The following is a 13821-nucleotide window of genomic DNA, read 5'->3' on the forward strand; positions in this document are numbered from 1 at the left end:
GCCACCCCTCCAAGGCCTCCTGGTGTGGGGGAATGGAGCAAGGTTGCTCTATTGCCTGTGGAGAAGTCATACTGCTGAGGTGTTTCGGGAACGAATCCCATTTCGAAGGGAAGAATCATGGCTTCCCAAGGTTTCCACAGATATGACAGTGACTTTTCCAAAAGACAAGAGTTCCCGCAGCTCTGCAAAACGGGTTATTCCATGAGTACTTGTACTTACATACTTCCCGTGGACCTGCCTATTGGTCTGTCAGCTGTGCGTTCACTGTATAGTCTTGTGGGCTCCAATAATATGATATTTCTATTTTAATAAGTCTCCTAGTTGTCTCTTCACTGGGACCCCTGCCTGGGGCATTGGAGAAATAGGTTCCAAGCTAAACCTTTGGCCAGAATTCACCTGGACTGTGGTGGCACTTGAGAAAGACGTTAGCTTGGTTAAGAATAGCTGATAAGTCTGGAAAGTTAAAGAAGGGGGAAAATAAGAAAATCAGTGTTTGGTCCTTCAAAAGGAAGTGTGAGCCCCGCCGTGGTTTACCGGTCGCGGTTTACTGTCTGACAGTTTCAAAACAAGTCCGCTGTTGGAGACTTGAGGTTGTTCTCTAAATAATACTCGCCAAGGAAGTGGAAATTTGGCAGAGTTGACGGAAACCGCTTCAAGAGATCCAAAAAGGGCTCTGAATGGAATGATTTCCAGGAGAAAGCAGCCATTGTCTGGGCCTGGAGAGCCATTAAGAAAGGGGGAAAGACCACAATGGCCACATTGGCCAAGCCTAAAGAGAATGTTTTGGAACTAGGAGCAGTAAACACTGCCCAAAACTGTCAGAGAGAAAATTTCGAGAACATTGTGTACTGTGGACATGGTGCGGTTCGAGGCAGGAAGATTCCAAAAAGCAGCTCTGCAGAGAAAGCTCTCAGGACAGAGCGCCATTGTAAGGGCCAGTGGAGTGACTAGGGGGAAAGCTTCGAGGGTCTCGGCTATGGCTTGTGCCTTATTTAAAATGAAACTAAAGTTGTTACCAATAAAGAAAGAGCCCAGGACCTGTTCTGACACTGGAGAGGGGACATGCGGGTGGGTATGTTTTATTAGCCAACAGGTACAAGGTGCTGTGAAAGGCCACACGGTGTTTAAATGTGGCATCTGACCATGTCATAGGAGAGGAACAGAGGCTGAAGGAAAGACTGAAACCTTTGCAATATGCAAACTTTTCGATAAATCACCGCCCCCCCCCCGGGTCTATACCCCTCTCTCCTTTCTCTGCAGCTTTACCTCAGGCCTCCCCAGCCATGATATTCTGCCTCACCAGTGAAAGCAGCAGGGTCAAGCAGCCACTGACTGAGAGTTCTGAAGTTGTCAGCAAACAAGTCTTCCCTCTTCTAAGGTGTGCATCTCGAGTGGTTTGCCACGACAGACAGACAGACAGACAGACAGACAGACAGCCAACACAGAGCTTTTCGAAGGGAACTGTGAAGTTTCATTATCCAGAATTAGTTTTATTGAACTCTGATCTCAACCCAAATTAGACCAAAAGTCTGAACTAAAACCACATGACAATGTGTAAGTCTAGTTCTTGACCTGTATCCACAGCATCCTGGGAAACCTGGTAAAAGGTGGCTGAGTCCTACAAGCCCCCGACTCCAGCATCTTCTTGCACCTCTATTCTGCATCTTAGATACTTTGGAGCCATGAGAACTTATTTGTAACCTACCGGATGATGAGGGATTAATGCTTGATACAGGGACAATTTCCCTGTAATCAGCAATGGGGATAAACATGACAGAGACTGTTTGTGGAGTGTCTGTCCTGATGGGCATTCTGTCAGTGCCGTGCTCACCACATCACCTTCACTTTCACAATTCCCTGAGGGAGATAATTCTGATTTTATGGCCACGGAAACTGAAGTTAACATAAAGTAAAAGATCCCAGAGCTAGGAGAGAGACTCAAACTCCAGTGCATCTAATACCAAAGAACTCATTGCCGTCTTTGCCTCCTGCTATGGCCTCTAGAAACTGCATTATAGTAACCAGAAAAATTACCTAAACACTCCAGTCTCTACAGATGGGTCCACTGATAAAACACTTTTCTTCATGGTCAACCCAAATCTCTCACAGGTTCCCAGATTCACAGTCCTGTTCACCCCAATATCTCACCTCACTGTTCAGAGTGAATGACTTGCTTGTAAGTTCAACTTTCCAGGAAGACAAATGCCTTGAAAAATAAAACCTAGGTTCCTAAAAGGGCAGAAGACTGAATTTCGTGTGCTATAATGTGCATATGGCTTTTTCCCACATAACTTACAGTGAGACTCAGGTTCCCACTTCGCCGTGGGAACAAGGCCTCTGTTTTATTCAAAGGAGTGGTTCAGATGTGTCTTCCCAGTTAGCTGCTTGGATTGGAGACTATAAACATCTCTCCAGAAATCCCACCCAGAAATTGTACTTCCTGAGCTGTAATGATCCGGACCACAAGAGGGCACCAGCGCCCACAGAACAGGCACATTCCTCACCACCCTGAGGGATCTCTTTCCCCTCTAGTCCCCGTAATCTAGGTGCAAATGCCCACCCCTCTGTTGAACCCCACGAGGAGAAGGCTCTGACGTGCTAGCTAGGATGAGGCACAGTGCGGTGGAGCGGCACACCCCCTGGGACTAAGAAACCGGATTTAGGAAGTGCGCCTGAGATTGGATCCCGCCACTCTGGACACCTCAAGGCTGGCAACATCTCCCAGGGCCCTGCAGAAGAATGCCTGCTCCGGCTGGGGCTCAGAGGAACATTCCTGGGGAATGTCAAGTCAAGAGCGAAGACAAGTGACATCAAGAGGCTCCGATTCTCCCTTATCAAAATGGTCATCTTCTCATACACCTTAAATCTGTCTTTTCCTGTCTCCTCCAGCGGCCCGCCCAGAAATGACCTTTCCCTAAAACCTGGTGCCAGCATACATCTTTCAGCCCCTTCCTGTGGAGCATCATGGGAAGGCTCTGCTGCACACTGAGAGGCACGGGAAACAAGCGTGGCTAGACTCAGATCAGGGGCCCCTCTGCCTCCCCCTTGCTTGTTCTCCCCAAACCACCTGCCTGGCCCCTTTTGCTCCATCCAGGACAGGAGGCGAAAGAACAGTTTTGCCTGGGAGAGGTGGTACCAAGTGTGGAAGGAACTTACTGTGATAGCAGAGAGGAGGCCCTGAGGGAGGAGTTTTGGGCCCAGGAAATGAACTTAAGGGTTAGACCTAAGCAAGTAGGGCTGTAAAAGCTAAGACAGGTGGCAGACCTTACAGGAGGCAGACAGTGCCCAGCTGGGAAGATGGCTCTGCCTTGGGCATTATGGTTACTTCTCTTGGGTTTGCAAGCCCAGGGAGCTCACGCATGGTGTTCTGAAAAGGATAAACTCTACATTGATAAGCCAGTCAGTGACCCTGACATAGTGAAGTTTGCTGTGAGTGCATTCAACAGTCAGAACAAGGACGAGTATGCCTACAGACCGGTTCACATCATGGGTTTCTCAAAGGTACAGGTGGGTGACCTTGTCTACTACAGTTACTCTTTCCTGACGGAGCCGGCAAGACAGTCTCGGTTAGACATTTGCAGTCTGTGGTTGAGTTACATATGACAAATCAGTTGTTCTCAGTGGTTAGAATGCTTTTTTAGCTTATACATTCTTTTAAATGAAGTCTACTCACATACAGAAGATCTGGATATTTATGTCAAAATAATAATAATAGTAATTAATAATAATAACTTTAGAATAAGTGCATCTAGGGAGATATTTCTACTGAGTAAAGAAAATATTTGCACAAAAGTTCCACAGACAAAGACTGAAAATATGTCAAATCACAATTTAAGATTTTTGCTAGTGTATATTTACCATACACAATAATAGGCTTTGTGTGACGGTTCATAAATGCATATAGTGTATTTTCACAGTATCCATCTCCCATTTTTCTCTCTCTCTCTCTCTTACTTGTCCCTCTCCCACCCTTGTTTATTTCTTTCCTCTTCCCAACTCATATCTTTTCTGCTTGTCTATCTTTTTTTGTTATTGATCAAATGAGTTTAATTAGGGGTACTTACAGGAACATGGTCAGGTTTTCTTTAGAGGACCATGGGCAACTTACAAAGATATTCAAATGGTAAAGCAATTGGCAGGCTGGGAAGATGGCTCAGCCGGTAAAATGCTTGCCAGATAAACGGAGAGATGATAGTTGGGATCCCCATCACCCATGTGAAAAGCCTGACTCACAGGGACACACGTGATCCTAGCGCTGGGAAGGCAGAAACAGGAAGGTCTAGAGAGGGACTGGTTTTGACCAGCCTAGTCTAGCTGTGCTTCAGTTTCGGTGAGATATCCTGTGTCAAAAAGTAAAGAGAAGAGCTGCTGAGAAAAACTTCTGGTGTCGCTCTAGGCTCCATGCACACACATGGGCACACACATGCACACAAATGAGCAATTACAAAAATCGAGAGAGTGAACAAAAGAGTAGGCGGTGAGGACTCGCCAGCTGTCTTGTGGCCAGGGACAAGCTAATAGTCTTGAGAGCCACCTGCCAGCTCAGCTCCTTCTCTCAATTCTCTCCTACTCTGGGCCCCTGGCAGACTCACTCGGCTCATTGACCACATCAGAGCATCTTCTTCATCCTAAAATGATCCCTGGTAATGGGATGCCTACAGAATGTCCTCAAGATGTCAATACCCATTTCCTAATGTCACCCTTGTGGTCATGGGTGGGAGATACTTTGTTCCTCCTTCCTCAGCAGAAGAAAGGCAGAGGGCTTTCAGCCCTACACAGCGCTGTGACCTCTGGGAACCTCTGCAGAGCACTAGATGACTCTATTGTCTGAGCTGGCTGGAGTCGCACCCCTGGACTATGGCTATGGATGAGCTATAGGCAGGATTGGCCTTGTGGGAAGAAAGAATGGGAAGGATGAGAGACTAGGGAAAGGATGAGGGAGAGATCGTGGGAAAACGCAGGAGGAGGTTTCTAGAGCACACATTATAAAAACTTATCCCTAAAGCCACCATTTCGATCCAGTGTGCTGGTGCATAGTGACCGAAACACGAGCGTTTTCTTGATGTAGATCAGGTGACAGTTGTGACAGTATACTGCAGATCTGGCTTCATCTCTTTGGGCTGAGTTATCAGCAGAACCACTACCCTCCCAGAGCCTGTCCTCTAGGAATTCAGGTATTGGTTCCGGCACCTATTGAGAGTGAAGCTTAGGCCTCATTTAGTAGAGTAGAATGTGGACACTTGAGGCAGATGATATATTAATGGTATATGACTCCGCCTGTGACTTCACCTAGCTTCTACCAGACTGCCACCTCCAAACTCTTAACTCTCCAAGGTAGAGACTATGCCCTTGACTTTCACCTCCAAGAAAGAGATGCCATGCCTTGGAAAGCTCCAAATTCAGGAGACAGTCCAGGTCTCTCCCCATACTGACCACAGACCTGAGGCCAGTATATAAACAGGCAGCAAAAAGGGTCTGCTCATGTCAGGCTTTTTCTCTCTTCAGGAAAAGCTACCAGCAACTTTCCTCGTGAAGCTGAGGCTGAGAAGGACCATCTGTAAGACATTCGAGAATAGCCTGGACACCTGCCCATTTCAGGATGACCCTGAATTGGAAAAAGTAAGGCGGGGCACCACCATCCACCCCTTTCACAGTTGTGGGTGCTGCCAGGGAGAGAGGGGGGTGCAAGAGCAGATGACAGAGCAATCCTTAAAGACCCAGGAAGTGACTATGTCAAATTTCTCAGAATTCCTTCCTAATCCTTAATGAGAAAAGAGTTCCAAAAGGCAGGCAGCCTGGGTACAAGCTACAGAGGCCTGGCCAACCTGCCCCCAACTCTGCCCACTCCCAGTATTAGCTGCCTGTTCCTTATTGATGTCAAGGCTTCATGATGCCCATGCATCTTGGGCATGAGTAGCAATTGCTCATTGTTTGGTGGTCATCCTCCTCTCCTGGATTCAGGGGAAAGAACCTAGTGAATTCTGATGCTATATTAGGGACTCTTCACTGACATACAGCCTGAAAAAGGGGTGAGAGAAGGGGCCCCACTGTCTGCACTTCAGAACCTATGCCCAGCAGAAGGACCAGCAGCTTTTCTGAGGGACAATGAGAATGGCAACCTAATTCTTGGGATAATGCCATCCAGGGCTGGTAGACTCCCATCAAGAAAAATTAGTAGCTTAACTAATGACTTATGTATGACAGTAGTCAACGCCTTCTGGGATGTCATCCCCTACTGTTCCTGGGAGCTTGCATCACACAGTAACAGTCCAGAAGTTCTTCTGTGGGTCACTTATTTATTGGGTAAGGACAATCACCCAAATGCCTCTGGATCAAGAGAAAGCCCGGATGCAGACAGTTCACCACTCAAGCAGAGTTTGAGTTGGTGGTTACATCTGTAGATCAAAGGCCAAAATCTTCCAACTGCTGGTCAAGAAAGGGATAAAGTTGAGTAGACAGGATCCTGACAATAAACCACAGGCTTCCTGAGCCTCCTTCATCCCCTGTTCTATTTTGATTGCTCCCTTAGACCTTCATCTGCTCCTTCACCATCAGCACCCCACGTTCAAAACAGTTCAACATGTTGAAAAATACTTGTTCTACGGGGCTTCCCTGACTGGGACCCACAACACTGGTCCACGCCTGCTCCTTTTTCTGAAGATACCTGATGTTCCTAGGAAGCAGCAAATACAGGCTTAAGAAGCTCTATGCTTTTTGCAAGTGTCTGGGATTTTATGTGTTTATTTCACGTCTCGTCTCTTTATTTTCTGGCGCCTACATTTTTTTTCGGTTCCTTCTTCCACAACGTTCTCTGAATTTTAGAAAATCCTTTCTAAAAACTACTATTATTAATGTGTATTTGTGTGTAGTATGTGTATGTTCATGAGCCTAAGAAGGTCAGAGGTGACCCCTGGAGGTGAAGATACAGAAGACACCATCATTCCAAAGATAAAGGCAGCATCTGTGGATGTCTTCCCTGAGTCTACACAGGTACCATCCCATCAGCAGTCAGTCATGGACAGGACTTAGAGAACCTACTCTTCACTGATGAACTATTAGGAGACGAAGAATCATTGCATTTAGTTGTGTACCCACTGATGACTCCATCAAACTCCAAAAGATAGTCCCAATCCAAGTGTCATACAAAGGCCCCTGATAAACTAGATGGTCACAAAACAAAGCCATAAGTCACGAATCTGGTAAAAATGTGGGGATGGTGGAAAGGTGGGATATTTACAGGGATGAGAGGAAGATAAGGATAAGGGAAGCAGAATACATAGAACACAGGCAAAAAAAATTCAAATGACAAAATCAGTAAAAAGAAAAAAATTGTAATCTACTCTACCAATAAAATAAAAACCAGAAATTACCTCAACATGTTCACCGAGCTAAAACTCTAGCTGCCTTGAAAATAATGCTTTTCAAAGATATAAAAAAAAAAACCTATAATTGCCCAGAACCTTTTATTACACCCTGTCTCCAGAAAACAAACACTTAGGCCCTCCTCTCACAAAGTACACATATAACCAACTACTTACCCATTGAAATATGGTGTCTCTTCGGCTTTCTTCTCCTTTCAGCCTATAAAATCTTGTTGTTCATGATGCGTATGCTGGCTAGCTTACATTAACTTGACACAAGCTAGAATTATTTGAAAAAAAAAAAAAGGAACCTCGATTGGGAAGATGTTTCTATAAGATCTGGCTTTGGGGCATTTTTAAAATTAATGATTGATGAGGAAGGATCGAACCCACTCTAAGTGATACCATCACTGGGCTGGCGGTCCTGGGTTCTCTAAGAAAGCAGGCTAAGCAAGTCAGTAAGCAGCACTCATTAGTGACCTCTGCAACAGCTCCTCTCCCTGGGTCCTGCCCTGTTTGAGTTCCTGCCTTGGCTTCCTTTAATGGACTGACTGTGACTTTGGATATGTAAGTCAAAAAAAAACATTTCTTCTCCAGGTTGCTTTTGGTCATATCATTTTGATAATGTCTCATCACAGCAATAGTAACCCTAATAAAGACAATGGTAGAACATAGCTTTGTCATTGGACATTCCTGATGCATATAATATATGTATGTATATTTTTTATTTTTTATTTTCTATTTATTTATTTATTTATTAAAGATTTCTGTCTCTTCGCCACCACCGCCTCCCATTTCCTTCCCCCTCCTCCAATCAAGTCCCCCTTTCTCGTCAGCCCAAAGAGCAATCAGGATTCCCTGTCCTGTGTGTGTGTTCTTCTTTGCCCAAATGAAGGCTACAAGTTTTATTTCTAAAAGTTTTCTTTATCTTAGTTTTTCATCAGATGTGAGATCCTAAGGAGGCCTCCAGCAACATAATAAGGATCTACTGACCAGGTGGTGCTCCCACAGGACCAATTGTGCTCAGTGCTCTCTGATGCAGTTGGAAGTCTTGGATGAGCCCCCTCCCACTGCAGGCTCCATTGCTTTCAGTGTTAAGCTCTTTCGCTTTTGTTGAGCATCTCCTTAGAGATGTACCATATAAAATTATACTGTATTCAATATATAATGGTAGTTGGGCCAGTCATGAGGCCTTGCAGACTATAGGTTTTAGTGCATTTGCTAGAGCATATATTCACCAGATAAAAGAAGTTTTTCTGTGTGTTCATCAGTGGATTAAAGTCAGACCTTTCATGATCTAGAACCTGGAGTCTGGGTATGAAACAATACACTGGGAAAAGCGCTGTTAAAAACCACCATAAAAGAGCTGGGGATGTGACCTAGTGCCTGCTTAGCATGCATAATGCTCAGTAATTGACCCCAGTACCACGGAAAAATAAAACCAAACCACTGGAAGGAGACAAATTAAGTTCTTCTCACCACTCACACGACAGCAAAACCTTAGAACCATAAGCCCTGGGTCCCCATCTCTCCACTCAAGAGACCTCTGAAGACCCTCAGTTCTGGTATTCATGGAAGACCTCAAGGTAATACTAAACCAAGACTATACCCCCCCCAAACAGAGACTATCTTAGACCTGAACCACTTACCCAAGACCATAGAGAAAGGGTTCTTACTAGTATTACCCTCATGAAACACATGCCCCCTTTCCTCTCAGCTTGTGCCTGTTCCTATGTGGCTGGCTGCTGCTGGGTTTGGGACCTCACGCTCACACCCCCAACAAGAAGCACTGACTGAATACAGAAAATGCCCACTTCAACCCAAGCTCTTCCTTCCTTCCATAAGTATGTTTACTCATGCTCCACGTGCATCTGATTGCTGAATTGCACCTTGACTTTTTCCAAGAGGTTTTTTTCTTTCAGATTACAATCCATTGTTAAAATCTAACAACAAACAAGATATATTTCTAGACTATTATAAGAAAACTAAAAAGAGAAATAATTTGACAGTAACACAAATCCACTATCTGCAAATAGCTTCCCACCTGCAGTGATTTGATAATGGAATATTATATAAAAATTCCAAGTGACTATTTGCTGGTAGTCTGGGACACAAAAGATGCCACCCCCAGAGGACAGTCTGTTGGAACCCTTTAGAATGGGTAGTTTTCTCTGGGAAATTTGACAGTCAACTGTTCCAGTGAGCATTTCCAGGTCTCAGTAAGTAGGAAGAAAGAAGACAATGTAGATTTGAGATTCTTTTTTTTTGTAATTTTTTAAATTTATTTATTATGTATACAATGTTCTGTCTCTGTGTATGCCTGCAGGTCAGAAGAGGGCACTAGACCCCATTATAGATGTCTGTGAGCCACCATGTGGTTGCTGGGAATTGAACTCAGGACCTTTGGAAGAGCAGGCAATGCTCTTAACCGCTGAGCAATCTCTCCAGCCCCTAGATTTGAGATTCTAACAGCCTGACTGTCACTCAAAAGCGGAGCATTGGTCAACTCCTGCTAATTTTTACTACAGATCACAGAGGGGTTATCAAGCAGGTACAAGTCTCTCCTTTCTTGGGAATGTTTGGGAAAATAGCCTTTCTCTCTTGGCATCAATGTAATGAGGTGATTAAAAAGAAAATACTAGTTTCCATGCTATACTGCAAAGATTATAACTGTACAACAAACAGTTGTGAATTCTCTCGCTGGAATTGTTTGAAGTAACAGAATTGCCTAGGACGACTAAGGATCCAGAAGCTCTGAGCTGACAGGGCATCAGTGGTAGTTAGGGTGACAACTGGCAGTGGGATGGAATTTGAGTGAGTCCCAGAACCACCCAGAGAGCTCTTATGAAGGTTTTGGAACCCAAGATCAAGAATTACCCAAACCACAACATGTTCATGTCAATAGCACATCCTGTTGAAATGCAGCCACTCTTCCTTGATCATACAGGGTTTATAACTGCATTCTACATATGAGATCAACTTAATGGAATGAGGAACCATGGGGATCACAAAGGCCATGGAGGTGACTGTTAATGTCAACAAACCTTGCTGAGGCATGGCTTGAGGTGGGGTTAGGTCACTAGTTGTTGCAAAGTATCACAGTTCATTCTACAAGTAGACACAGACCCTGTGCTGTGGGGTGTGAAGTCTTTCTGGGCTTAACTTGCATATTTTTTTTTCAGGACAGAGTTTCTCTGTGTAACAGCTCTGGCTGTCCTTGGTCTCACTTTGTAGACCAGGTTGGCCTCAAACTTACAACTTACAGACATCTGCCTGCTTCTGCCTCTGCCTTCTGAGTGCTGGGATTAAAGGCATGCACTGCCACAGCCCAGCTCTCATGCATATTCTTACGTCTGGGTGATTACAAATTCTTGCTGGTATTTAATCATGCTGCTGAGGCTTGTTGTCCTTGATGCTGCCTTGGAGACTCGCAAAACTCCTCTGGCTGTAGAAAGTTTCTTCCTAATCACAGAACCATAAGAACACTAAGCAACTGGTGACAATTCAAGAATTGTGTTGTCAGGGCTAAAGAGGTAGCTCAGTGGTTAAGAGCATTGGCTGTTGCTCCACAGGACCTGGGTTCAATTATCAGCACCCATATGGTGTCTCACATATATATTTTAACTGCAGTCTTAAGCAATCTAAAGCCCTTTTCTGGCCTGCCTAGGCACCAGGCACATGGACTGTTATATAGATATACATGCAGGTAAAACCCATGCGCATAAAAAAATAAATGTGATAAAACAAAACAAAAGTAAAAAGCAAATGTTGTCCTTGAACCATGTGTGGTACTCCGATGACCTGAGTTCCTGGTAATGGTGAGGACCTTATTGGCTATGACTAAAGATGTCTTACTGACAGAGCTGGAATGATGGAGTACTGTCTTCATCTCACAGGTGATAGAGACACACAAAGATTAGTCAACTTGTTGCTTTGGTGCAATAACTAAGAAAGTCAACTTAAAGGGGGAAACTTTATTTGACCTTAGAGTTTTGAAGCTTTTAGTCCACAGTTGTTAGTTTGGTACTTGAGTGATTTTGATGAGGTAATACATCATGTGGAACTTATGTCTAGACAATGCTTCTAAATTCAAAGGAAATTAGGACACAAAAAGAAAACAAAAGATTGATGTCCACATATCTCTTATAAGTAAGTATCCCCATGATCTAGCTTTCATCACTAGGTTCCAGCTCTTAAGGTTCTACCACCTTCTGACCTAAGCCTGGGACAAGCAAGGTATAACAGGTGATGGTTTAGATATTGGCCTGAAGAGCTAGGCCTAGCCCATGTCTATAGGGTCATCCTGAAAACAAACCTGCTAACATGGTTGGACAATGGAATCTATCAGAATAGGCCTATTTGCTGGAACATGATGGACCCATGATTCTTGTTCTGCTGGGGTCAAGATAAAGCTTAGATCATGGAAGAACAGCCTAGAAACTGGGGAAGGTTTGTAGCTCTGATCACTAGGGACAACCTGGGTGACATGGTATACCAGATTCTTCTTGGGTTGTTCTAGACTCTATAACCAATAAAAGCATCCTTACTCAGAGTGGGGCTAGAATCCCAGACTGTGGGCCTGCTTGGTACTGAGGTTGGTGTGCAATATGGCTGTACTTGGAAGTCACCAAGGCAAATCTATGATTGGCATTCAAAGCAGATTATAGTCTTCTCTCACCACCAGAGAGAACATTTGTTTCCTGAAGATGGGGACAGTTGAAAAGGGTGATGTAAAATTGTCATTCCTGGTGAGTGTGTCTCCTTTTATTTCTGTGCTTACTTTAGGTGCTAAAATCTCACCTGATTTCTGAGCATTTGTGAGGATATGTTCACATGCCCACCCTTGCTCAAACTGAGGTTTCTATGGTGAATACTATGAAGCCCTCTCTCACCAGCTAGGTGACGTCATGCAGAGATTATTAAGATTTAGTTTACTTTTAATGATGTGTATGGGAGTATGTGCAGCTGTGGGTACGGGTGCCCACAGAGCCCAGAAGAGGGTCCTGAAATTCAAATTCAGGTTCTCTGTAAAAAAGCAGTACATGCTCTTAATTGTTCGCTCTCTAGCCCAGAGTCCAGTGAGTTTTAGTTAGCATTTAAGTGTCTTTGTTACTAATCTTGGGAATTGAGTTTTCCAAATTCTATATTCTTAACTCTTTTATGGACACCTTGACTGATTAAGAAATTAAGAAATCAGCAATTCTTTAGCAAATCTAAACCCTGCTTGCTCATTTTGTCACCAGGGAATCATGAAAGCCACTCTCTGAAGATCAAAGGCTGCACACATACGCTAAGGTAAGAGTGGCAGAAGATCTATCTGGGCCCTGTATGGATATTTGATACCCTGGGAGACCACAGCCCTTGTGCTTCCTGACTTTGTGACAGCAATTCTGACACATCTTACTTACTTATGTCTCCTTTGTTCCCCCATCAGGAGCGTCAAGGTTAGGGGAACATCTTAGAAACTCAAACTGTCCCCACCCCCAGCCCATGGTGCTTCCTCTAAAAACACACAAGGAAAGTTGTCAGAAATGCAATATTTAATGAGCTATTCTAAATGATGAAACAAGAGCAATATGAAATTTTCTTGGTTATTATCCGCATACTCAGTCTTGACACTACACAATGTTGCAAAACAAGGAACATGAGCACACAGAGGCCCTGCCAAGGATAACCGCTTCATGATGACTCCAACCTGAGGAACTATGAGCACTCATGCTTGTAGAGCTTGAACTCTGTTACCCAGGGAAAGGTACCAACAGTGAACAGGCAGACGAAGGTCTGAGGGAAAAGAATAAGAGAAGACATTGAAAGGAGGCGGTGAAGGAAGTTTGTGGCTTGTGCTTCAAATAGTATCCATTTCACCCTTTCACTTCCATAGACCAATAGGTAGTAGAAGGAGACAAGGGCCTTTGGACATCATTATCCAGTGAACCCTTGGCAAGTGTTGACCCATATCTTGATCTAAAGCCCCATGGTAACCCAGGACACTTGCTTCCGTTCCATGGGCAGTAGACAGTGACCTATAGACAAATATCTAGGATGTCCCTGTGTGCTTCACATACCTAACAGAAAGTACCCTGCTAGGATTATCAACTGTGATGCTTGGTTTCAACTATCAACCTAACATGATCTAGAATCATCTGGGATGATGTGGGATTTCCCTCTGTATGCTGTGATGACCATTGGTTAACAAAGAAACTGTCTTGGGCCTGCACAGGGAACAGAGCTAGGTGGGAAAACTAAACTGAAGAAGGAAGAAGGCAGAGTCAGAGAGAAGCCATGTAGCCCACTGGAGACAGACACTAGGAACTTTAGCTGGTAAGTGACAGCCACATGGCAATACATGGATTAATAGAAATGGGTTAAATTTATATGAAGAGTTAGCCAATAAGAAGCTAGAGCTAATGGGCCCAGCAGTGATTTAATTAATACAGTTTCTGTGTGGTTATTTTGGGGC

The 13821-nt window shown here is 44.3% G+C and overlaps 1 protein-coding gene across 1 annotated transcript; it reads left to right on the plus strand.

The window, feature by feature from the left end:
- Window positions 1-3297: 3297 nt before the first annotated feature.
- On the plus strand, window positions 3298-6616 carry LOC101982250 (cystatin-9-like). Its single transcript, XM_005365658.1, has 3 exons — window positions 3298-3507; window positions 5506-5619; window positions 6530-6616. Exons 1-3 carry the CDS (start codon window positions 3298-3300, stop codon window positions 6614-6616), a joined length of 411 nt encoding a protein of 136 aa, XP_005365715.1.
- Window positions 6617-13821: the final 7205 nt, after the last annotated feature.

This window comes from Microtus ochrogaster, unplaced genomic scaffold (assembly GCF_000317375.1).
Source record: "Microtus ochrogaster isolate Prairie Vole_2 unplaced genomic scaffold, MicOch1.0 UNK3, whole genome shotgun sequence".
NCBI lineage: Eukaryota > Metazoa > Chordata > Mammalia > Rodentia > Cricetidae > Microtus > Microtus ochrogaster.

Excerpts from the sequence above, each read along its gene's own strand:
- LOC101982250 (XM_005365658.1), top strand. The coding sequence starts at position 3,298 with ATGGCTCTGCCTTGGGCATTATGGTTACTTCTCTTGGGTTTGCAAGCC. Across the intron at positions 3,508-5,505 it reads TGGGTTTCTCAAAGGTACAG|GAAAAGCTACCAGCAACTTT; the intron begins GTGGGTGACCTT and ends TTCTCTCTTCAG. Across the intron at positions 5,620-6,529 it reads ATGACCCTGAATTGGAAAAA|ACCTTCATCTGCTCCTTCAC; the intron begins GTAAGGCGGGGC and ends TTGCTCCCTTAG.